The sequence below is a fragment of the Misgurnus anguillicaudatus genome, chromosome 6 (assembly GCF_027580225.2).
Source record: "Misgurnus anguillicaudatus chromosome 6, ASM2758022v2, whole genome shotgun sequence".
Taxonomy (NCBI): Eukaryota; Metazoa; Chordata; class Actinopteri; order Cypriniformes; family Cobitidae; genus Misgurnus; species Misgurnus anguillicaudatus.
In genome coordinates this window covers 22896274-22923287 of record NC_073342.2, presented here as the reverse complement: position 1 = coordinate 22923287, position 27014 = coordinate 22896274, and the positions used below count along the sequence as shown (strand labels likewise).

The 27014-nt window shown below is 36.7% G+C and overlaps 1 protein-coding gene across 4 annotated transcripts; it reads left to right on the top strand.

The window, feature by feature from the left end:
* Window positions 1–1215: 1215 nt before the first annotated feature.
* On the top strand, window positions 1216–26156 carry ca12 (carbonic anhydrase XII). Of its 4 annotated transcripts, XM_073868800.1 has the most exons (11): window positions 1223–1449; window positions 6362–6382; window positions 14411–14590; window positions 15100–15242; window positions 16101–16196; window positions 17060–17123; window positions 17216–17373; window positions 19320–19446; window positions 23712–23735; window positions 24214–24295; window positions 24597–26156. In XM_073868800.1, the coding sequence occupies exons 1-11, from the start codon at window positions 1365–1367 to the stop codon at window positions 24673–24675; spliced, it is 1059 nt and encodes a 352-aa protein (XP_073724901.1). In that variant the 5' UTR covers window positions 1223–1364; the 3' UTR covers window positions 24676–26156. The 4 variants fall into 4 exon arrangements, with proteins under 4 accessions (XP_055048985.2, XP_073724901.1, XP_073724902.1 ...); XM_073868801.1 differs by lacking the exon at window positions 23712–23735 and having other exon boundaries at window positions 1224–1449; XM_055193010.2 differs by lacking the exons at window positions 23712–23735; window positions 24214–24295; window positions 24597–26156 and adding an exon at window positions 19983–21345 and having other exon boundaries at window positions 1216–1449.
* The last annotated feature ends 858 nt before the right edge of the window (window positions 26157–27014 follow it).

Here is a 27014-nt window from a genome sequence, read left to right as displayed (position 1 = left end):
ATGAACCTGACAAATGCTGGTCAAGTTACAAGGATGCAGATTCTTTAGGGACTCAATTATCACAGGATCTCGAAATATGGTAGGTCATATTACAGACATGGATTAAGATCATTAAGACAATTATTACAAATAACTAGAGGTCAGCAGATAATACCAATCCAGTGCGAACTGGGCTTAAGCATTACTGCAACACATACGACTGAGCTTGTTGTCCCATTTTGTGCTGTGAATTACACACTGATCTTTTATTAAAGGTTATTATCACGTATGGGGTAATCTTTCTCAACCAACACCAAGCAATTTGGCATGTAACCAAATTCAATGTTATTTTGAGTAGAAGTGTGTTAGTCATCATAGCTGGACTACATTTGGTCTATAGTTAGCCATCATTTCACTGTCTCGGTTATTGCTTGCTGGGTTTGCTCCTGTGTGGTTCAGTGCCTTGTGTTAGCAGCGCCGAAGGTCATGGGTTTGAACCCTGGGAACACATATGCTAGAACATACACAAAACATGTATACCTTGTAATGCACTATAGTCGCTTTGGAAAAAATGCATATTTCAAATGTGTTAATTTGAAAATATAAATATAATAAAAACAGATTATATATATATTATATTATATTATATATTATTATATTATTTATTTTATATATATATATATATATATATATATATATATAGAGAGAGAGAGAGAGAGAGAGAGAGAGAGAGAGAGAGAGAGAGAGAGAGAGAGAGAGATTTATTATATATATATATAAACATATTTATTATAAATGCATATATAAAATGCATATTTCAAATGTGTTAATTTGAAAATATAAATATAATAACAAACAGATTATTTATATATTATATTATATTATATATTATTATATTATTTATTATAGAGAGAGAGAGAGAGAGAAATTTATTATATATATATATATAAATATATTTTTTCCTTTTTTTATTGGGCTTTGACTCAAAACGTTAACAGAGCTCTTGTGACAACAAGCCCCGGTGGTTGAAGTAAGATAAAGTTTATGTTAAGTTTATGCATTTTCAATGTGTTTTCTATACCTGATACCTGGCTAAACATCGTTGGTCCGTATAGTAGGACGAATTCAGGTAGATTGGGACACATTTTATTGAGATGACTGTTAAAAAAACTCTTGAGGTCTTACAATACAAACAGGCATTTGCGCCCCTGGTGGACAACATCAGCACAGCAGCCGGCTGGGATTTGACACAGCAACTAAGTTTGGATGAAGTCAACGTGACTGAGAGATATTTTGTGATGGGTTCTCGGACGTCATTGTTTAACACAGAGGTATAAAAGCCGGCTGGTCACTGTTTGACTTTTGAGTCGATTACTGAGGGAGAAATGGACATCAAGAGCCGAAACATTTATACAGTGACAACTACACTTGCGTTTATCATCCTCATCGCGTGCCCAATCGCATCCAGAGGTAAGTTTATCTTGCAAACTTTTTCTAGTACACCTTTCATTCACAGAGCTGTATAAATATGTTATTTTAGGTATATCAGTAATTGTATATATTTAAGTACAATGTTAATGAATCATTTTCATGATTCCATTCTTAATAAATAATATATTACAGTATATAGGCTAACTTCTAAGTATTTACTAGAAGTTCCTAACGTTATATTTTCGTAAATTACTATAGTAAATACTATGATATATAATAATATATACTATAGCAGTTATACTAGGTTATACATGCTATAGTATAACACAGTTTTACTATGGTAATTAATAAAATATATAGTACTTTATTTTTCATGTGGATTTTACTATTCAAATGTAAATTAACTATCTGTTTCATATTTTGTTTAATAATGTAAATAATTAAAGTGCTGTCCTAATGTACATGTGCAACAGGTGTAATATTTTAAATATCTGTATAAAGTCTTTGTTTTTTCATTACATTCTATTAAAAACATTTTTGAGTTACACAGAAATGCTTGTGTAGATTTGTTTAAAAAAGAAAAATTAAATTAAGTTAAATTAGAAGCAAGTTGCAACCTTTAAACACTGACATTTTTATCTTTCTTTGGACAATATACCTAAGGTCACTAAAGGTGGAATTGTAACAGTAATCATAGATACTGATCAAACTCATTTTGGTTGTGTTAATATAATAAATCAGTTTACAACCATTCTTGGAAGTTAAATATGAACATTTAATTTAGTTTTAAACAGTATAAACTGTATAAATGTGTTGTCCCTAAGACATCTTTGAGTTATATGTTGTGTAACTTGTATCACATCTTGTGTTGTCCCTTTTATTTATTTTAACATAAATGATCCATAATGTGTTAAAATGACACATCATGTGTTTATTAGCATAACACAAACAAGGCAATCCAATTTAGCATGAAGATGGGCACTGTGTGGGTTTGTGTATTTAATCTGTAAGATATGGGAAGTAATTGATCAGATGACCTCATGTGACCTTGCTATTATTGAACTCCACAGGTGAAGCATTTGTCACCCAAATATAGACCCAGGTGTTGACTTCACTGCACAGCTGATATTTATCTGTTGGTCATTCATCAAAAGGTCAGGTCAGGGAAAAGTTTTGGTGAAGTCCCACAATAGCAAAAAAAGGTTAACTTTTGTGAATGAAAATTTGTAGGTAGAATTGCTTAGGAGATGTTTCAGGCTGATCTCATGGGACTCGTATGTATATTGGGAGCTAATTCAGGTAACATTGCCATCTAATTGATACTGTAAGTGGATTGCTTTAAGTTCCTGTCTCATCTTAAGATGAAAGATATGAGCAAGGCTATCACCTGGCTTCTGGTGCCTTTTGTTCCTTTGTGTGTGAGTTGGTGTCCATTTGCATATGCTTTGGCCAAGGGTCTATAAGTCAAAAAAGGTGAATGACAAGCCTAAAGTGTGAACCCATTTTTATGATAATGAAATGGTCTGGGTGAGGCAGTCGGTGAGACAGAAATGTTGATGGGATTAAGGGTCGGTGAAACTCTAGGATTGGGGGTGGCAGTGTTACTTCCTTTCAATGCTTTGTTTAAAGTTAAGTGCTTTGTTTCCATTTTAGGGGACTGCTCCATAAAATATGAATAAATGCAATGTTCTACTGTAAGTTAAGCCTGGAGTATAGTCTGTTTTTTACGTCTAAGCGAACGTACGTGCACACAGTCGAAAACACAGCCTTGCAAAGTATAGTTTATTCTAACATGTACAAAGATGTTCGACGCATGCGCATTGGGAAAAAAATGCATTGCATCTCCTGAGCTACATACTAGCCAATCTCCTGTAGGCGCACGTGCAAAAAAATAATTAGGGGTGTGCGTACAGTATGATGACGAAAATTGCGTCACACGTACACGTAAAAAATTGACTATACTTTGGCCTTTAATCTTGATGACTGCAGTGCCCAAGCGGTACGTTCTAATGTAAAGATCGCGTTCTGCAATAAATACTACAGCTCAAAGAAAACCAAGTCTCTTGTTCTTCGCTAAAAAAGTTTTCAGCAATACAAAGCGATTCGTACAAAAGTGTATGATTATTGTAAAAAAACAATAATGAAACCTAACCCTAATGTCACAGGGGTGAAAGCATGTCATACAAAAACATACAAATGTGGTCATACCAATTAGCCAGCCACCTTGTAAAATATGTACAAATTGCCATGAGATTGTGTTAAACCCAAAATCCTTCTTGTTTTACCTTCAGTCAAACGTTAATTTATCACGTGATATTTGGAAAATACCGTACTTTCCGGACTATAAGCCGCACCGGAGTATAAGCCGCATCACTCAAAAATGCGCCATTAAAGGAATAGTCTACTCATTTTCAATATTAAAATATGTTATTACCTTAACTAAGAATTGTTGATACATCCCTCTATCATCTGTGTGCGTGCACGTAAGCGCTGGAGCGCGCTGCGACACTTCGATAGCATTTAGCTTAGCCCCATTCATTCAATGGTACCACTCAGAGATAAAGTTAGAAGTGACCAAACACATCAACGTTTTTCCTATTTAAGACGAGTAGTTATACGAGCAAGTTTGGTGGTACAAAATAAAACTAAGCGGATTTAAAAGAGGAACTATATTTTATGGCGTAATAGCACTTTTGGGAGTACTTCGACTCGCCTGAAAAGTCCGCTCCCCTTCTCACTCTCATAATGGGAGAGGGAGGGTATTACTGCGCCAAGTCGAAGAAAAGCGCTACATTTTATTTTGTACCACCAAACTTACTCGTATAACTACTCGTCTTAAATAGGAAAAACGTAGATGTGTTTGGTCACTTCTAACTTTATCTCTGATTGGTACCATTGAATGAATGGGGCTAAGCTAAATGCTATCAAAATGTCGCAGCGCGCTCCAGTGCTTACATGCACGCACACAGATGATAGAGGGATGTATCAACAATTCTTAGTTAAGGTAATAACATATTTTAATATTGAAAATGAGTAGACTATTCCTTTAAGACGAAATAACATATATAAGTCAAAGTAGACTATACATCGCGTTTATTTAGAAAATTATTTCACAAAATTCAAGCCAAAGAACAGACATTTATCTGGAAAGGCAAGTTATTCAACTAAACAATAGCAGATAAAACAGCCGGCTGAATAGATGTCTGTACATTAACGTAATATTATCAGTTATTTAAACGATAAACCATAGCATACAGAACTTACCTGGAAGGTAGAATAGGCTAAATTAACCTAAACAAGCCAACTAGCGTGAAGTTCGCATACTCGTCATTCGACCTTACAGAATCCATTGAATTACATAAATACAGAAGCAGCATATAGCCGACTCTCGCGGCTGTAGACGGTTATGTTGTCTCTTGCCTCATAAATGTCAAAATTAATTCATACTGACTTACAAGGCGCACCTGACTATAAGATGCAGCACCAGCCAAGTTATGAAAAAAAAACGCGGTTTATAGACCGAAACGGGATTGAATTCCATCTAGACGATTTTCCACTACTATACCTTCACAAATTACTTAAAGGGATGTTTAATTCGTTTTTATACATAACGTTTTTTTTTTTTTTACATTTGACAGACTTTATTTTAAACCTACTAAGCGGGCATGCATGCCAAGACGTTTACGCCAGCGGCTGGCGTTTTTAATAGTTTCCAATGGAAGTGCGGTGTTTTTCAAAAAAAAAAATTCGAGAAAATTATTCAACTTTGGGTGAAAAGCTCAGCTCGTCAATGTGACGTCTCACTTGGCCGTCCAATCACAGTAGAGCAGGGGTGGGATAAACATTACAACAACCAACCGGCCCATCGTTCAGTGACTGATAAACAAAGCAGAAGTTTCACAGCAACCAAAGCTCTTAGTTGAAAAAAAGCTGTCAGTCGGCGTCCGCCTGGCATTTAAAAGCTTACCCACTTATGGTATATTCACACGGGACAAAAGCGTTAATGCTGGATGGAAGGCTTGTCTGAAGCATAGCCGTACTTCCATAAACGTAATTGGCTAGCTCTGCCTAGGTTATTTGCATAAGGCAATTTGATTGGCTGACGTACGCGTTGCCGCTTCTAAAGTTGAGAAATTTTCAACTTGTGCCACAAGCAGCGGCAGTTACGCGACACAGACGAATCCACAATTCAGTTCGGCAATGCATGAAGTTTAATCTGTATGTGTGCTCCCTGGGTTTGAATCCATTACTTTTTGCACTGCTAATTCAGTGCTCTACAATTGAGCTCGGTTTCATCCTAAAAAGCTATACTACGTTTTTTTTCTTCATTTTGTTGCATTTCTTTAAGTAAGGAGCTCAGATGCAAAAGGCGCTATATGCCACTTCTATCAAAAATGAGATTTCGAATGCTTTCAAATGCTTTCGGTACGTATTATTCTTCCATCAAAAACTTTCGCTTCAAATCTGCTTAATCCCAGCTTCAGGACATTCCTGAAACCAATTTGTTTGAAGAATCCATTAAGAGTCTAATAAAAATGCTAACTTACAAGATGCACTAAGAGGATTTTGCATCTGAGATCTTCAAATGTTACTTTTCAGCCTTCATTACATTTTATTTCATAGCATTTTATGCCATGACAGATTTACACACTCCTTTCGGGTACTTCATTGATCGCTCGAAATTTCTAGAAAGACCCTTGAGATTCTGGCTCAGCCTTTCTGACCGTTTGACTGAAAGCCAGCGCTGCCCAGAGCAGCAGGTTGAATCCAAATGGTTGGATAGCTGCATTGGAATGCATTATCTGTCTGATTTATAACTGCACTTGTGTGTCTTCCTTAGAACTGAAAGAAAAAGCTATATAGATGAAATAACTTGTTGCTTTCTCAATGAATCTTGACTCAACAGTATCCTCATTTCACAAGGTTTAATGTTTGTTTCTGTCTTTTTCAGGGGCGAAATGGACATACAGTGGTAAGTAGATCTTCTTACATGACACTTTTACTCAGTGGTTAAGAGTTCTGTGGTAAAGAGGTCATTTAAAGGAATAGTTCAGTCGAAAAATATTTCTTGCAATTCTAGAAAAAGAGAAGTTTAGCAATCTGCAAATTCTGCAAACAAGATAACAATTCAGGTTTCTAAGGACAATAGTATGAGTAAGTGATGACAGAATTATTATTTTTGGGTGGACTCTTCCTTTTAATGAAGTGTTTGGATCACGTCACCCTCATGTTTGATGTTCTTTAGAAATTGCATTAGCTGTAATACCTAAATGATGCGATCTACAATGCCTTTTCTTATATAGACCAGTGTTCACAGTAGAAAAGGTCATCCAGTAATCTGTTACGCAGATCAGCAGAACGTGCTCTTAACACTGTTGAAATAAACCTACTTAATCATCATCGTTCTGGTCTGCTACCTGCGACTGGGTAACCCGACAGGGTTCCGGTTTCCACCCCCATGTGTCAAGAGTAGACTATTAATGAATAGTGTTTTTGACGGTTATCTTTAAAAATCCTAATATACCATACCAGAGTGTACAAGGAGACCTTTGGTAGCCATGATCAAGGTATCAACATACACGTTCTTCTTGGAAAAATTAACCTGTGGTGTTGATTTGACCCTCTTGTGACCCCCCTTTGAATGTCCTGGCTCGGAAATTATTCCCACCATGTTTGTTATGCCATTCATGTTCCTTTCCCCATATCGTCATTTCACTCGAGGACATGTGGTCTCCGATTGCCTGCAGGATTTGCAAGGAGACCCTGTTGAATTATGACAGGTTTATACAGTGACTTTACTGCATGATGGGTTGAAATGTGTCGAAATCATATATCTTGTAGACCTCATAAATAAAATAAAGTCTAATAATTCAATTTGGAAATTATAAACACCTTAGCAACCGCATTTCAATGCTATCACAACTCTACTGAACTGAACCACCATTCACATTTTCTTCATAAAAACATCAAAACCTAGTTTTATGTTTGTAACTGTAAACCTGAACAGTTATTTAAAATGAGTACTCAACCTGTACTCAAACCTGTGAAAAAAAGCTTATTCAGGCATATGTTTAACGATTTCACAAACTAAAATAAAAATAATTTACCTAACTTAGGGACGGTTTTCCAGAGAGGGTTTAGGTTAATCCAGGACTCAACCTTATTTATTTTCGATAATTTAAGTTTTTACAAACATACCTTACAAAAAACACTATGGGTGTGCATCTTGAGTTTTTAAATTAAAGCAGCGCAAACATGCATTTTAGTCTGGGACTAGGATAAACCGTGTCTGGGAAACTGCCCCTTAAACATTTTATTTCCATGCCATTTGAATACCACAGCATCATTTTAACCAACACTGCACATAATTGCAAACTTTTAGTTTTTGTGATGAGTTTTATGCCAGTTAAGCTAAGAAAGAGTCTGACACTTTACTTCAGTTTAACGTAAAATGAACATGATTTGCTGAGGAAGATTTCCAGTACGCTTTGCATGAGTCTGCATTACGAAAGCATTTTTTGAAATGAAGTGATTTCTTTGTTTTCAGGAAAGAGAAAGACTCAACAGTGTTAAACATTCATTTATGTCGGAGATTTAGAAAAGTTTGCCATTTTTTAGTTTTGTGGTTGCCATTGTTCACAGGGTTCCCACGGGTCCTTGAAATCCTTGAAAGTTTGTGAATCTGGGGGAAATAATTCATGGCTCTGGAACGTTTTTGAAAATATACATATATAGATACGGGTCATTGAAAGTGCTTGAATCTATTTTATGCAAGAAGTTTTCATATTATTTTAGTGTGGGATAATATCATAAAATTTCTAGACTTTTTAAGCACAGGTGCTTAACTGTTCGCTTTAAATGCTTATATCTTCTGCATACAAATGTTGATTCATACCAAAATGCTTTTTTGCATAGTTGTGTTTGACACATTAAAACGTCTCTGGTTACGTATGTAACTGTTGTTCCCTGAGAAGGGAACGAGACGCTGCGTCTCACTTACCATACTTCCTGCGTCGCTGTAATGCCGTTTTTAGCAGTATTTCAGATAGCGATATACTTCCCGTCCTTGAAAGGTCCTTGAATTTGATGTTAACTAAGGTGTGGGAACCCTGTGTTCAGAAGTGTAGTGCTTGTGCTTAGGTACAGTAGGTCAGATATGTGTTGCTTTATTATATAAAAATAATAATGTGCAAAGTGAATGCCAGCCACTGAGCCAAGTCACTTGACACTTAGATAAGATATAGTCTGTTTCTGTGATTTGTGAACAAAACATAAATGGTAAACAGGTAGACTATTTAGTTGTTAAGGTGTAGGCTACTGAGGGGTTTTATTTGAGTAATTGAGAAATTCGTCTTATAACATTAACATTATAAATGTGTAAACGAACAATGCGACAATAGAGAGAAGTGGTTAGAGCAACAGAGCACTGCTGCGACCACGACAGATCGCTATACAAACTAGAAACACAGCAGTGCTTGTGCCCACAGTGTAGATATTATCATCACCGTCGAACAGTGCTTATATGAGTGATCTCCACTGTGCCAACTAATGCTAAGAACACTTGACATTGTCGGCTGACTCTTGCTGAGTAAAGGACTTTCTGGCTCTTTGACAGACATGAATGACATTCAAAATGTCAGTGCCTGAAGCTCTGGAGAAACTCAAGATGAAATCAGATACACAACAGCTCATTGGCTCAAAATGAAACGCACAGATTTAATGTATAGCTTGATGCAGTGGAACACTCTTGAAACTAAAGGTGCTTAAAAAGTTCTTCACAATGATGTCATAGAAGTGATGTCATATCATAGAATAGAAGTGATGTCATAGAAGTGCCCTTTTTTGATCCTCAAAGAACCATTCAGTTAAAACTTCTTATATTAACCCTTTCTTACTAAACAAAGAACCTTTTGTCAAACAAAGAGGTTCCTCAGATGTTCAAGGATCTTAATTGAGTCAAAAATGGTTCTTCTATCTATGGCATCATGAAGCACCTTTATTTTTAAAAGTGAAGTCACATAAATGACTTTTGGCCACCCTTATCACAGGGCCTGATCCCATTGACGTATCCCATAGTCCTCTTTTAGGGCCTGACCTATATCAAAGATATTAAATATAAACAAGATTGGGCACTGCTATTAATATGAATAGAGGACAATGCAATGAAGCCCCGCCTTCCAGTTAAAAGAACCAATCATAAGTTGATAAAGACAACCATAGGGGAGGGGCTTTGTAAAAAAAAGGTGTTTTTAACTTAAAGGGATAGTTCACCCAAAAGTGAAAATAATGTAATTAATGACTCACCGTCATGTCGTTCCAAACTCGAAAGACCTCCGTTCATCTTCGGAACACAGTTTAAGGCGTTTTATATTTAGTCCGAGAGCTTGTTGACTCTTCATTAAAAATCTATGCACGGTATAGAGACAGAACGCATCGCGTCATAACCTGAAAACCACGCCCACCGGGGGGGAAAGCAATCCAACCGTCTCCATTGACTTTGTATTGCCAGAGGCCGCCTCCTTGTCATTTCTGGCTTATAACAAAAAACTGAATGATGCCTAAAAGCTGCTATGGGACAATATGTACAGCTAACAAGCCAAGGAACCCAGAAATAAGTTTTTGTAGGCTGTCGAGCCGTGGAACCCAGTCTTTGGGGAGAATGAAGTGGATCGCCGATTGCGTTTCCCCCTATTGGACGCAGTTTTACTAATAAGAGTACTATGAAAAGTTGCCTGTTTCCATTTCTGTGTCTTTAAACGCTCGTTTTTTGAAGTCGACAGCTTATAAAAACGTATTTTTTTTTTTTTTTTGGCTTGTTATATGTACACCTTGTCACACAGCAGCTTTTAGGTATTATTCTGTTCTTAAGTTTAATCTGTAAATACGTTTTTATAAGCTGTCGACCCCAAAAAACGAGCGTTTAAAGACACAAAAATAGATACAGGCAACTTTTCATAGTACTCCTATTAGTAAAACTGCGTACACTAGGGGGAAACGTAGTCGGCGATCCACTTTATTCTCCTTAAAGACTGGGTTTTACGGCTCGACAGCTTATAAAAACTTATTTCTGGGTTCTTTGGCTTGTTAGCTGTACATATTGTCACACAGCAGCTTTTAGACATTATTCAGTTTTTTGTTATATGCCAGAAATGACAAGGAGGCGGCTTCTCGCAATACAAAGTCAATGGAGACGGTTGGATTGCTTTCCCCCCCGGTGGGCGTGGTTTTCAAATTTGCATAACTGCGCTCTGTCTCTATACTGTCCATGTCCAGAAAGGTAATAAAAACATCATTAAAGTAGTCCATGTGACATCAGTGGGTCAGTTAGAATGTGTTGAAGCATCAAAAATACATTTTGGTTCAAAAATAACAAAAATTACGACTTTATTCAGCATTGTCTTCTCTTCCGCATCTGTTGGGAAGCTCATGCGCGAGACTAAAGTCACGTGACTGCAGTGACGCGGATGACGTACGCCGCGGCTGACGTGTTATCTGGTGCGCCCCAGCTGTATTTTTTGTGCGCCCAGGCTTCATTTACAGTCTGAGGGAGACGCTGTAAGTCTGAAAAAAAACTTCGCAAACATGTCTGAGGATAACACGTTATCCGCGTCACTGCAGTCACGTGACTTTAGTCTCGCGCATGCACTTACGAGTTTGGAACGACATGAGGGTGAGTCATTAATGACATTGTTTTCAATTTTGGGTGAACTATCCCTTTAATTGTTAGTCAGAAATATGTTGTTTAATTGTGATTTTAGCACATAACTTTAAAGATATCTGTCTTTCCACATTCATGTAGATACTTTGACTGAACTAGTACTGTAGTATATACTAAATCACTGAAATGTTAGCATGAAAGTGTTACAAACATAAATGCCAACTCATCGCATACTTTGCCATCTCCAGACATGGCTCTTTTTCATTGAAACAGTAAGAAACCACTCAGCTATGCCCTGACAATCATTTAAAACAGCCTAGCAACCGCTTAACAATGTGATAACAACCACTCACAACACCTTAGCAACCAAAATACCCACAATACCCTTGCAGCGTGGCGTCCGACATTGTAATGGCAGCCACCACTTGCATTTTCCTCAAATTTGTTTGCTTTTGCTCCACTGTATTTTTGACCTCATTGTCTTAAAGTTTCCAGACCAGAACGGCTGTATACATAACAGGCCAGGGTGACTGTGGTAAGGAGCCTTTTGCGTTCATGGCTAGCCACAAGCATCTGATGTGATTATGAAGGAGAAGATGATATAAAAGACATAAATTAACTTGACCGTGAGTAATTATAACTGTGAGGGAAGAGTGTGTTTCGTTTTATTGCTTTTTTGTCTCCCATTGTGGCCAAAACGCTACAAAAAAACATTGGCTTGTTCTTCAAGTTAAAGCAGCCTAGAATACAAAAGCTGGCCGTGAATTTATGATTCGTAATTGGTGAAACATAACCTAACGTCTTGATGTGTGAACCGGGCTATTAACAAACCATCAAGCAAAACGTTTTACAAGAAATTTGTTAGTTTTTATATGATAATTTTTTTTTACAATTTAAAAAAATTTGAGCTGTGTTGTCTTCCTTCTAGTTTATGATAGTATGTAGTATTTTACAGAGACAGTCTACTAAACCAGTATAAACCTTGGCGGAGTCCCCGCTTTGATGTTTACTTTGAAGATGAGCAAAACCTTGTATTTTATTGCAGGGTGTGTCATTGATGTAAGAGCATGCATTTAGTATGGCAGTGTTCTGTGACAGCTGTCCATACACAGACTTACCAGAACTTAGGGGTTTGCGGTACAATTCAGGTCAGACATGCAAAAGTTGACTGAATCTGGGAAAATGAAATAATAACACCTTTAAGTACGGCTATGTGTGTACTTTTAAAATGTTATGCGGTTGCTGAGGTGTTTCAGGTGGTTGCCTCTTGGCCCACGTAGGCCTGCATTAGAGTCTAGCTCCATTTTCTTTGATATTTTAGAGAGATCCCTCAGTCTCTCCTGCTTATGGTTGACAGTATAAGATTTTTAACGGGCACCTATGGCCTTTTTACAAGATGTAATATAAGTCTCAGGTGTGCCCAGAATGTGTCTGTGAAGTTCCAAGTCATAATACCCCATAGATAATTTATTATAGCATGTCCAAAATGCCCCTATTTGGGTTGGAGCAAAAACACGCTGTTTTAGTGTCTGTACCTTTAAATGCAAATGAGCTACAGCTCCTGACTTCCTTACAAACAAACAGTGAGTCCTTTCGGTTAAAAAAGATCTGATTAATACAGTCTGAGACAATAGTATATAGTGGACAGAGTACAACTCGCTGAGGGTGGAAACTGTGGTTATGCAGGACTGTAAGTGGGCGGGGCTTTATCAGTGTGACTTCACATTGATAAAAGAATCAAAACGGCATGTCTAATGAGACTGCTTTTTCCATTATAGGGTGGTTGTGTTCACACACTGCCAACACACATTATGTCCAAACACCTTGTAAAGGTGGATTTTGCATAATATAGGGTTCCCACGGGTTCTTGAAATCCTTTAAAGTTTATGAATCTGGGGGAAAAAATTAAAGGCCCTGGGAAGTTTTTGAAAATATACAGGTCATTGAAAGTGCTTGAATCTATTTTATGCAAGAAGTTTTCTGGGGAAAAAAATCCACATTATTCCCTGTGTAGTGTAGGATAATATCATAAAAATTCTAGACTTTTAAACACACGTGCTAAACGGTTTCCTTTAAATGCTTATATCTTCTGTATGCGAATGTTGATTCATACCAAAATGCTTTTTTGCATAGTTGTGTTTGACACATGAAAACGTCTCAGGTTAACTATGTAACTGTTGTTCCCTGAGAAGGGAACGAGACGCTGCGTCTCCCTTGCCATACTTCCTGCGTCCCTGTAACGCCGTCTTTGGCAATATTTCAGATAGCGATATACTTCCTGGCTCCCGCGTCCCCATGTCTTTGTCGTTAAGCCTCACCATTGGTTGAATTTGATATACACATTCAGCTGCACTTACCCCTGGAGGTGTCCACAAAGTGTCACCGCAGTGACGCAGTGCAAGTTCCCTCGAAAGGGAACTGTAACAATGTATCTTAAAATGTAACACGATGTAACCTTGCTCTTACTTGAAATGTGTCCCCACATTTAGTCCTTGAATTTGAGGGTATTGGACCTGGAAAGTCTTTGAAAGGTCCTTGAATTTGAAGTTAACTAAGGTGTGGGAACCCTGATAATAGGTGTCCTTTAAACCATTTTTATCATCCTTTTAACTAGAACTGCAATTAATCGAAAAACTAACTGGGATTACAATAACAAGTGAAACAATTACACAATAACCAAAAGCCACATTTCTGCACTATGTTTAGGCACGAAATTCAGAGAAATTGATAAGTTGAAATGTCCTTCAGCCATTCGTTTGGATTTTTACTCATGGGAAAACTTTCATATTTATTTGTTATTTACATTTATATTATTTAGTTTATAATTTTACCATGCAGCTGCTTCACAGAAAGTTATAAACATTTTTAAAACTTCAGTGTAAAGTCTATTAATTACCAATAATATTCTAAATATATAATATCTAGTTGAATAATCTGCAATTATGATTTTTGTCATAATGTCATAATCGTGCAGCCCTACTTTCAACAAGCTGCATATTTGGGATATCATTCATAAACATAAAGTTTAATACTTAGTTTTTACCTACATCACAGTAAAAATGAGCATGCTCCACTAATATCTTGTGACCCTGCCTGTGAAAACGCAGCTAATGTAATGTTTTGTGATTTACTGAAGTCATCCTACTGTACATAATCTTCAGAACATTCTGTGAAAATATAATCTTGATATATTTAATATTGACTGAGTGAGGTCATGTCAAACATTAAAATCAAACTTATCTCATAAAAAGATTAGATTAGATTAAATTAGATTAAATTTAACCTGACCGGGTCGCATATTTCAACCGCGTCAGTAACTACAACCTTTGACTTATGTTTCAGGACCTGATGGAGAACCCAACTGGCGCACAAACTACCCATACTGTGGAGGAACATTTCAGTCACCCATTGATATCCAAACACAGCTGCTAAGATACGATCCACAACTATCACCCATCCAGGTCCAAAACTACAACCTGTCTGCCAACGAACAGCTTACTCTTCACAACAACGGACATTCTGGTTGGTAAAGCCGTCTACAATATGATTATACAGCTTGTATATACCTACAATAATAAACTAAAGGGTTTGCGGCCGCTCTACAAATGAGGACCTGTGTGTCAGACACTGGATAAATAGTCTTTCTTCTCAAGTATAATTTGTAGGTTAACTTGAGAAAATAACAGGAGGATCTATTTGTATGTCAGATTGTCAGCAATTTTCTATAATCTGCCACTTATTATGATAAAGCAACAACATGTTTGTATTTTAACCGGATCATATTTTCCAAGCTAAAATCTACTTTTCTTGATTATGTTTAGTATCAATTATATTTTGGATTCAAATTGTATTACTAATATTATTCAATATGCATATTCTGGAAGTGATCGCCCGTCTTTGAATTCCAAGATAAAGTCTCACAATCTAATGATGAGATTAGGAGTATCTTAGTTTGATTTCACTCATTGATTTTAGCCTTAGCTAAACATAGCTAACTTATAGTGCTATCCCCTTTTCTTTTGTGTTCACAGTGAAGATATCTTTGCCGTCTCACATGTACATTTCCAGCTTACCTAACAGATACTCAGCAGCTCAACTTCACTTCCATTGGGGCTCATCCAGTCTGCTTACTGGTTCTGAACACACTGTTAATGGGAAACAGTTTGCGGCAGAGGTACAGTAGATATGCAGGATCTGCAAGCATTACTGTAAACACTTTTAGTGCATGATCAAACTGTTTTCACTTGCATAACATCCATTATAGAGGATTTAAAACCTTGTGTGGTAATAGAAGTGTAGAAGTGCATAAATATGCCACCAGACAACGAGCGTATGTGGCAGCAGGACCTGAAGTCATGATGCAATATTCTGTAACGTCTGCCCGGGTGTTGGATGTAAACAGAGTGGATACATTATGGACCACTCAATATCTGTTTATCATTTAAGGAGTGTAAATAAGTCACTTGTGTACATCTATTCTTATGTAACCACAAACCAGACATTATTAGGGAGGTTATAATAAAACGTCTTAGAAATGTCTTGTTTCTTTTCTAAAAGACACACAATCTTATATCTTAAAATCCATGGTTTTCCAATAAATGTGGCTTTGTAGTAGCTTTCTGACCTTTAAGTTGTCCTATTCCAAAAGTCACATCCTGTGACTTTACATGAATTTCTCACCGGACACAATGAGAAATGATGGCTTTTTTCCAAAATTCGGTAGCCATCCAACAAACAGCATGGCAAGACAAATCCGTATGTGCTTTTCTGATGCTTCACAAACTCATGAGCTGGTGTTTTGTTCATGGTGATTTAAAATGGCCTTTGTGGAAAGTTTGTTTCGTATCTCATGATGGTTTATCCTAAATGTTTTCAAAATGGATATCTGTATGATCATATGCAAATTACAGCATCTTTTAAAGGGAAAAACCAAAGATGCTTTTAAAAACAGCTTTTCTTAGCATAATTGAATTATTATGTAAATTTTGTGAATTGGTTTCTTAGTGAAGGCCTCTCTTTCTGTTGGATCTAGATGCATGTTGTGCATTTCAATTCTGATAAGTTCCCCAACATCTCCATGGCAGTGGACAAAAAAGATGGATTGGCCGTGCTGGGAGTTTTAATTGAGGTGAGTTCAGACCCCAAACAACTTGCCGTGAAGTGTAGTTAAGGTTACCAGGAGGTTGCTGGTTCGATCCCAGCAAGAGCCATGAATCACTTTACCCTTAAATGAGCCTTATAGTGTGTTAGGTTCATTACAACATTTCAATACATGTATGTGATGATAAAGATTCTGTTTAATTCCCATTGAGAGCAGAAAATAGGTCAACATAGTCAATATTACAACATCATTTACTGCTACCAAATATCAATATATACCAAATAAAAATTTTCTTATGACTGAAAGATATTTATACCTGCCAGCATACAAAAAACTATAATCAAATGTCAGAGATTTAACATGAACATTTTTCCAAAACTAAATCTTGTGAGCTATGTGCATTTACAAAAATGTTATATCTCTATATTTTCATTGTGTGTCAATAATTTGTGTATATTTGCATTTCTCCTTAAGATTTTAAAGGGACATTCCACTTTTTATGAAAATATGCTCATTTTCCAGCTCCCCTAGAGTTAAACATTTGATTTTTACCGTTTTGGAATCCATTCAGCCGAGGTCTGGTTCTAGCACTATTAGCATAGCTTAGCACAATCCATTGAATCTGATTAGACCATTAGCATCGCGCTAAAAAATAACCAAAGAGTTTCGATATTTTTCAATTTTACAGAAAATTAAAAGTTGCCATTGATTATTACGCCAGCTGGAAAATTAACATATTTAAAAAAAAGAGTGGAATGTCCCTTTAAAAAAAACATTTGAGGCAAAATTGATAATAATATGAAACATAATGTAGGTATATCTTTACGCTATAGAAATAACATTATAAAATAACATTAACATTTTGAATGTTTTTCTTTTATGCCATTTAGATTGGAGAGTTCAACCCTTGTTTTGACAAATTCTTAAAATACATTGAAGGGATAAAGTACAAGGGTATGCTTGTGAAGTTTATAATTTCTTCTGGGAATGCAATTTACACTTTAATCGTTATCACAGGTTAACACTGTCTTATCTTCAACTAATAGATCAGAAAATACAGGTTCCTGCCTTTAACGTCCGTGAGCTGTTACCAGACACTCTGAATGAATATTACCGCTATGATGGTTCGCTGACAACGCCACCCTGCTTTCCTAGTGTGCTATGGACGGTGTTTAGGAAACCTGTGACCATTTCACACGAACAGGTAGGCCATATTACTTATATATATTATAGTTAAAGTCATGTCTCACTGTAATTGGTTGTCTTAAAACAATAGTTCGCCCAAACTTAAAAATTGTCTCATCATTTATTCACCCTCATACTATCCTGGATGTATATGACTGTGTATGATAATATTTTAATATTAAAACCCTCCCATCCTACATTACATGGCAAAGCTCCTAAAAGCACATCCATCCATCATTAAAGTAATTTAAATAACTTAATACTGTAAATGTATTCGGAAGTGAATTTATATGGTTATAAAAGTGCACTATTCATATTTTGAGCTTATTTATCAAATTTGAACTGTATACACACACAGATCCAAGCACTAAATTCAAATATGACAGCACATTGGTAACTAATCTTTTTGTTCTCGGATCTCTAATCTCATGACTAGTTGTCAAGACACGTGAGAACCAATGAGATTTAAAGTTACCGACCGAATGTGACCAACTATACTATATGCTACCCACCAACCTACTGAAAAATCCAGTTAAGACCAGCATAAGCTGGTGAGCTGGTTTTAGCTTGTCTCCAGCTTGGTTATAGCTGGTTTTGCTGGTGTAGGAAGCTGGTTTTGCTGGTGTAGCAAGCTGGTCTAGCTGGACTTAGCTGGTCAGACTGGAATACCAGCTGGCACACCAGCATGACCAGCTTTGTCAGGCTGGGAGGACCAGCGTAAACCACTTTAAACCAGCTAAAACCACCTACCAGCTTATGATATTTTTCAGTAGGGAAGTTATTTAGCATTTAATGCCTAGGCAAAAACCAGGTAAAATTTGGGCTGACCGTGAAAATGTTATAGGGGTCAATGACGTGATGTTAATTATTTTGTGTCCATATGGAATTAAATGTAAGAAAAATGTCAAAATAAATTTGCAGATTACTTGCATGTATTCTCTTTTTTGAGGGCAAAGTCTAAAATTTCTGGTTTTATTTCATTTTGAAAGAATATTTTGGGGATAATTGCAAAAAATGTCAATGTGGTGTAACCGGTGTCAGTTGGTGTAACTAGTATTTTTTAAATTAAAATATAAATATATTCATAAAAAATGTGGAATAAAATGTAATCATCTAGTTTAGTGTAATCTGATTATTTTTACATACATTTTACATCATTTGTCAAAGATTATTTAGAAAACAGAACTGTTTTTAGCATATGTCAGGACAAATATTACAAAAACGCATTACAATTTACATTTAGAAATAACTAATAAAATGATATTTTAAAATTTTTTTTTTATTATTCCATCAAGGTGGATAAAATATTTACAATTTCTAATTCTTTGGCACAATTGGTGGTTACACCATTTGACATTTTCATGTCCATTCAGTCTTAACTTTCATAAAAATTATTGCATAAAATTATCAAAAATACACTGTGCACTGAAATAAACCTGATGCATGCTTTTAAAACAAGTAAAACAAATTAATTTCTCATCTTGCCATAGACGTTTAATCAAAGCACAAAAATAAATGAATTAAAATAAATAAAGAACAGTTGACTTTGCTTACATGAGAAAAAATATCATACAACTCGCAACTTATTTTGGCAAAAACTACATGTAACCAAACCAGTGGTGGCTGGTGACTTTTTTTTTGAGGACGCTCGATGCGAAGTTCGTCACAACATGTACTTAGCCCATCGTGTGTGTGGGTCCTTTTTCAAAATATGTGTTCTGCGTGTCGAGTGATCCTGTGTGCATCACATGTCTTGTCAAAATAAGTGCCTGCTGCAGATGCGTCTAAAGGGTTTATGATAAAAGAGACGCTCGCGTTTGCCAGATACTCGTATAATCTCATGCATAATCAGAGTTTAGTGTTAAGGGAGTGTCTTGCGTGTATTTTGAGAACGTGAGCGTCTCTTTTATCATAAACAGTCATGGTAATGTTTATATAAGTAGTGTAATTGTTGTGTCTTTACAGTTTTTGGCACTGGCCACATCTCTTTATGCCTCCTCTGCTGAAGATTCTGCTCCCGTGCCTCTCTACGGAAACTACCGGATGCCTCAACAAACAGACAATCGAGTGGTCCTGGTCTCCTTTAGGGATGGTGAGTGTCAATGTGTATTGTGGGACTGAATGCTAAATAGCAATAATAGATTGTAGTCACATTATCTGAGCAGCATGATTTCCCAAATGTGAACTTTCAAGCTGGCTTTGATATTTCCTGTGATATGTCCTCCATTTACGCTCTGTTAACTTTCTTTCCCTCAATGAAAGATCTTCACTACTGCCGACTCTTTAGAAGCAAATAGTGGTTTCTGAAGTAGATGCTTATCTGACATAAATATTTACCTCTAAACCTAGTTAAAGAGTTGGTGCACCACACGGTTTCTTGTTTGCTGTCATCCTCTCAGTATGTATGGCTGTTTGCTAGCGTCCTTGCATGAAGGTCCAATCCAGGATATCCAATCCTCTGCTTCCCGTCTACAGTCTTTATTGCATGGCAATTTTTCCAGAACTTCAGAAGAACATGGCTGGTCCAACTATTTTCCCTTGAGCACCTAGTATGCGCTTGTCAGCATAAGTAGAGTTGTCAATAGCAATGTTATACTTGAACAGCTCTCTACGTTGTGTCTGGTGCAGGACTGCATGGTATTTTTTCAGTGTCATCCCCCTTTGAGAGAAGACAAGTCGTCCAGAAGCTTCTGGCGGGTGATCTTGCTGACCTGGCTGATGAGGGACTCTACCAACTTCTGCCAAAGCCCCAACCTGGATTAAACAGCAAGTTAAAAACCACCAAAAGATGGGGTCTTCATAACCAAGCCAACAAAGTTCACGTTAGGAAAAACTTGCCTAGACACGGTTATAAAGATCTATGCTTTAAAACCCTAGAGAATGATGTGTTACATCAGATACAGAGACATAATGCAAACGCTCAGATGGTCGAGGCTTTGAGAGACGTCGTGTTCCCGGAGTTAAACCTCAGGAGTTATTTGGATTGCAAATCTGAACTGGACCTCCAGACTATAAGGCAACTCGTACAGGGAAGATCTACGGATGAGGCAGCTGAGCTCGAACAATCGCTGACCAAAGCCATGCGGAGACAGATGAGGAGGCATAGACATCCAAACCCGAAAGCCATTACGGGGCATCCTCGAGCTACGTTCCTGAAGGACTTCAGCTTGTCCTCTGCCAACCACAAACCTCAGCATGTTGAATGGGAGGATTAAAGCCTCAAACATCCCTGGAAGCTTCGATTTCCGCTGTAGTCAGCCATGCACACTTAGGATTTAGTCAGCTCGGCTCCTAGGGCTCCAGCATAACGTTTGACTAATATGAATTGAGTTTGACGGGACTCCTCCGAGACTTACTAGTTTTGCTTTTGTTGTTCTTTGATGCAGATAGGCAACATTGCGGCTACGACTTGGTCAAACAGATGTTTGTTTTGTAGTTACTTCTTAGTTACTTTGAACCGGGTTGTGCGCTAGACACAACATTTGGCAGACGTAAACGTTGAGAATCCACACAATAGACTTTTTACGTAGCTTCAACATACGATTTATCTGAAAGCTGGTCTTTTTGTGTGATAATACTGCCTTTACGGTTTTACTATATGCACAAGAAATACAAAAGCCCCAAATTTTAGGGCTTATTTTTATATTTTATTAGGGAAAGCTAAGCTGTATGTCAGAACAAATATATTATTTTGCCAGGAGTGGTCAAGAGTCATGCAAGGATTAAAAGGCACAATGTTTGTAGTGTGATCTCAAAACAGAAAGTCTTTTTGTAGACTTTTCCTATACATTATATTATACACATGTGCTTTTGTTAAATGTCTAGACTGCGCATTGTAAAATAAAATCATAACTTACTGTAAATGGCAAACAATTGTATCTTTCACTAGTTACCAGTGGCGGCCAGTGACTTCTCTTGTGAGCGGCGTAAATTCAAAATATGTGTTTGGTGCATCATATGAACCTATGTGCATCATGCATCATGTCAAAATATGTGCCTGCTGCACACGTGTCAAAAGGGTTTATGATAAAACACTAACTTAACTTATCTGGCAAACGTGAGTGTCTCTTTTATCAAAAACCCCTTCGAAGCTTCTGAAGCAGGCAGGTATTTTGACATGACGTGTAATGCACATAGGTTCACATGACACGCCGAGCACATATTTTGACATGACGGGCTAAATACATGTTTTGACGAGCTTCACATCGTGTGCACTCGAAAAAGAAGTCTAGTAATCGATAAACAGGGTGCTGAAAAGCAATCTCAACCTAACACAGACACATGTTTACTTTTTACATATTATTTTACACAAGGCCACCATTTCTTAAGATCATCGCCTACTTTCATACTATATAGTAGGCAAAAGGTATTATCGAATTCCTAGTATTCAAAAAACAGTAAGCAAAAAGAACCCAGAATACTTACTACTTCTTTTCATACCACTTATCAGTGGTTGTCAAATTATTTCACCGTGCGCCAATCCCCTTGTGGCCCCTTAAAGGAAAACACCACCGTTTTTCGATATTTTACTATGTTCTTACCTCAACTTAGACGAATTAATACATACCACAGCGCGTTGTGAATGTGTTAGCATTTAGCCCAGCCCCATTCATTCCCCAGGATCCAAACAGGGATGAACCCAGAAGCCACCAAACACTTCCATGCTTCCCAATTTAAAGACTGTTACATGGGTAGTTACATGAGTAAGTATTGTGGCACAAAATAAAACGTAGCGATTTTTAAGCGGATTAAAAAATGAGATCTATATTTTATGGCGGAAGAGCACTTCGACCTTGGCGGATAGTAACATCATCACTCCTGACTATCCCCCTCTCGCTCAAACTTCCGTCAATATTACTGCGCCCGAGGTCGAAGTGGTGCAAACTAAGTGAGGTACGATTATACGAACATAGTAAAAATTGAAAAATGGTTTTCCTTTAAAGAAAATGTATGACATAAAACATTCTTCACAAAACTTTAAATTAGAATTAAACAAAACATAAAATTATAAAATGCAGTATCATTGGTTAGTTGCCTTATTTTTCTGAGGTTTAATTACACTAAATTTATGATAAATGAATGTATTTTATAAAATGTCATAAAACTAGGGGCCCCCGGCACAGTCTCGGCCACGGCCCCCAGTTTGAAACCACTGCTATGTAACGTACTGTTTTAGCGTCGATAAATAGGAACACATTCGGTCACATTTCGGAAACAGGGCATTTTTATTTTGAATCATATTAAAGCTGTAAAATTATAAATCATTATTATAAGCTTAACTTTTTGAATCAGGGTAAGGTATGGAAACACTTTTAAACCCTGACTTTTTATCTACGGTACTTGTTTAATAACCCATTTTAGTATATTTTCAACTAAATAAAGTTTAAGATTGCAGATTTAATTCTCATACAGTTTAAAGGATTAGTCCAAAAAAATCAGATAATTTACTCACCACCATGTCGTCCAGGACGTTGATGTCTTTCTTTGTTCAGTCGATAGGAAATTGTGTTTTTTGAGGGGAACATTCCAGGATTTTTCTCATTTTGGTGGACTTTGGTGGACCCCAACACTTAAAAGTTTTAATGCAGCTTAAAATTGCAGTTTCGGAGGACTCTAAACGATCTCAAACGAGGCATAAGGGTCTTATCTAGCGAAATTATTGTCATTATTGGCAAGAAAAATAAAAAATATGCAGTTTTAAACCACAACTTCTCGTCTTCCTCCATTCGTGTAACGCGCCAGCGCGACCTCACCTAATACATTATCACGTCAAGAAGTCACAGATGACGTATGCGAAACTCCGCCCCAGTGTTTACAAGTGTGTTGAAAGAGGACCGTTCCAACGTTGTTGTTAGTTTATTGTTTAAAATGGTCCGCAAATGTGCGTTTCATATATGTAACACGTGACCTTTCGGAATTACGCAATTACGTGAGGTCACGCTGGCGCATCATATGACCGGAGATAGATGAGAAGTTGTGGTTTAAAAGTGCACATTTTTTATTTTGTCTTGCCAAGAATGACAATCGTTTCGCTTGATAAGACCCTTATGCCTCATTTGGGATCGTTTAGAGTCCTTTGAAGCTGCATTAAAACTGTTAAGTGTTGGGGTCCATTAAAGTCCATTAAAATGAGAAAAATCCTGGAATGTTTTTCTTAAAAAACATAATTTCTTCTTGCCTGAACAAAGAAAGACATCAACATTTTGGATTTTTTTCTAAAAAAAATTGACTAATCCTTTAATTCTGATACAGCTTAATAGACTAGTATTGTACGATAATTATGTTACAATCAAAACGTTTGTTTGTCTTTCTTTCACTTTAAATAACTTTTCTTGTTCTTCTTCTCTTTAAACATAGAGGACTTTTCTTGGATGACCTGGGGTATGTTATCCGCAGTTTGTGCATCCGTGTGTGTTTGTGATGTCAGACGCTTCCTCACGTCTGGCTAACAGACGTGACGTGTTTGTGATAAGATTGTGGTCAGGCAGTGACGTGTGGCTAAAGCGTGGGGTCACGCGTCACCGCTCGGCCGCAACATAATTGCTGTTGACATAAGACTTAACATGGGGGGGCATTTTTGTGCATTTTGCATGACTTGAGGGGCTTTATTATTGACGTATCTAAGATCTAATTGTAGTATATGCTGATGGTGCCTGAAACACAGGTTTACTTTAAACCACTGCGCCCGTCACACGTGTATGTTTGCCTCATGTGACATCACTGAATTTTGTCAAAACAGACGCAATCATATGTTTGTGCATTATGTCAGTGGGATGTGTTTGTTACAAAGTTATAAAAATGATTGTAAACATATAAAATGATATGTTAGAAAATGAATACAATGTGAATTTGTTTACAGGTGCTGTGGTCACAATAACACTGATCTCTTTGCTTGGAGTCACACTGATTATTATATTAGCCTTGTGTATTCTGAAGAAAAGGTAAGTTTATTCCAAAATACTCAAAATTAAGGTCTTGCTCAAGAAAATTAAATGAATTATTTCAGACACAACTGCCAGGCTGTCATCATATGCCCCAACCCAAAGTTATAAACTTCGTGGTGTCATAAGAATAATAAGTATTAAGATCAAAATTTAAACTAGCTACTAAGCTATATATGTATGGCACTGTGTATATTTCAAATAGAGACAAAATAAGGTTCAAATTACCAAGACAGTATTCACAGATTGTTTGGTTTCATCCCACAAATAGCATGAGTCACAAGTCTATTATTTTCTTTAGATCTAAAGACGATGGGCAGAAAGAGACAAGCAATGGATACAAGCCGGCTGAGAAAGAAGAAAACGCATCCAAAGTTTAACTCCAAACCCAAGCACCAGCTTAGTCAACATTCACACGGAGCCGATCCCTTTATAAAAAAGCACATAATACATTTTCCCGTAATCTGTCCTTCCTTGGCTTAAGGATGTGGTGACTTAGAAACTGTTTGGTTGTATGCATGAAATATTTAGATCAAGTGACTGAAGTGTGTGTGGAGTTTTAGCAGCAATTTTACCACTGATGTCTGTTCTTCTTCAACCACAGTCTACTCCAACAGTACCCGCAAACCTAAGACGACGCCGAAAGAGAAAACAGTACAAATATATTGCTTTCGTATAACATGCTGCTTCTACCGCAACAGTGACCATCTGCTTATAAACCTTCGCCATGCGACTTTAAACCCAGTCCTTTGCAAACATGCAAGTCATTTTGGTTTGACAGTGGACGCGGCAAGGTGGCCATCCTTTGCCGTATGACATCTTCTTTTGCAGCGTTGGGTAGATGTGGTGGGAGAAGGCAGTTATTGCCCAAAGCAAAGAGAGCATTATGGTTCAGCGTGGATATGTGGCAGCCCCAGATGAGTAGTTATCGAATCCCTACCCTGTATTTACTATCGTGCGGACGATTAGAGTAATGAAAGATCCCATCTTGGTTCCCACTGACCGGGCCACAGAACCGGTCTGTTGTTTTCCAGCTTGCGTGTAGGTTGACCTTTAACCCCACATTGCCTGACCAATCATGAGACTGAACGCCCATGCACATACAGATACAAGCAATGCTCAGACTGCTACTGTGAATTTAGCATACTACTGAATGAAGTTTGCACTGCATATACGAATTCAAAGACTTGAGAGATTGTGAATACTAAAAGCTCAATGCTTGTCATTTTAAAGTGACCGTAAATACTTGATGAGCTGTTTCATGTATTTGACTGCAGGGAAGATTAGCAGGGTTATTGAATATGTAAGATAAGAGCTAAAAGGAATAAAATTATAATCATTCTGCAATTATGATCTTAGTAAAATCAGTTTTGTAGCAGATAACAGCAGCACAGATTCCCATATTCTTACATATGCGTGTACTGTATGCATTCGGCAGACACTTTTATCATATATGACTTATACTGTACAGTTTGCAATAAATTATAATGGTTTGTGTGTTCTCTAGAATTCAAACCCATGACTTGATCTGATCACAGCATTCCACATTAACTTACACCTAAACATTAATTTCATCTTGAAATAATAGGCTCTCCTCAGATTAAAATAGAAATTTAATTTAGATAGAATTAGTAAGTAAATAGAATCTGATTTATTTTGTTTGTTACTTGTGCACATGTCTGTACGTTTTTGTCTTGAACACTGAAAAGTTGACACTGGATTGATGTTTTTTGTTGTAATTTTCAATTGTTTACTTTTTCTTTATTATTTAGCGTCTAACATATTATTTTGGTCTTGTGGAATTCATTGTGTAGTCATTAAACTGTCTCGATAAAGCGAATAAAGGTCTAGTTTTAAATGAGTTATTTTTTGTGTGTTTTGACAGATGAAAAGCTCAGATTATACATTTTAAATATTGTAGTAATATTTAATATTGCATGACCTCTAGTGGACAAATAGCTGTATTTAATCATGCTGCAGTCGAATGCGGGCTGTTTTCCACTCCAAATTTTGTTGTAAATGGATCAGTATCACTATAAAGTCCCTTTGACAATGCACAATTTCCGTTTTACTTCATATGATTTGTATTAAGGGCTGTTAGAAATGCATATTGGTCTCCAGCACTTCTTATAATTTAACTGTAAGCAGACACCATACACAAACCTATAAAATATGTCCACCCTGTCATGCAAATTCAATGTACATTTGTATTACAGGGTGGACATTTTTAGCTAACGTTAGCATTTGAAGGACACATGATGTAACTGCAGTTGGTTTACAATTGAAGCTGACTGTACACAGTTTAAAATACATGTTATTTTGATTTTCTAAGTTTTATATTAATTAATATTTCACAATGACAGGGTGGATAGCAATTACAGGGACACGTGCAAAATGCTTAATATTATTAAGAATATTGAATATAAATTATAAAAATGACTTGTTTTATTAAATAACTTGTTGAGGACAATAAGAAAAATCAAAAAGGTTTTGAATTTTGTGTCATTTATTCACCTTTTACACTCACTAAAATTAGCTGAGCAGTGGGACATGCCAAAATCGCATATATCCAATCAAAGAAAATTTTATAAAATGAGAAAAAACAGGCTATTTCAAGAGACTTATCATTGTACTTATCATGTGTGTGAATGTTTGGCCATTTATAATAAAACCTCAAAATTTCATTATTTTGGATTATATTCATGATGACTGAGTGAAT

What these genes read in the sequence shown, in the direction of transcription:
- ca12 (XM_055193010.2), top strand. Translation starts at nt 1,365, where the DNA reads ATGGACATCAAGAGCCGAAACATTTATACAGTGACAACTACACTTGCG. An exon ending in TGAAGGGATAAAGTACAAGG is followed by an intron (nt 17,124 to 17,215) that starts GTATGCTTGTGA and finishes TTCAACTAATAG; the next exon opens with ATCAGAAAATACAGGTTCCT. An exon ending in CCTGGTCTCCTTTAGGGATG is followed by an intron (nt 19,447 to 19,982) that starts GTGAGTGTCAAT and finishes TGTCTGGTGCAG; the next exon opens with GACTGCATGGTATTTTTTCA.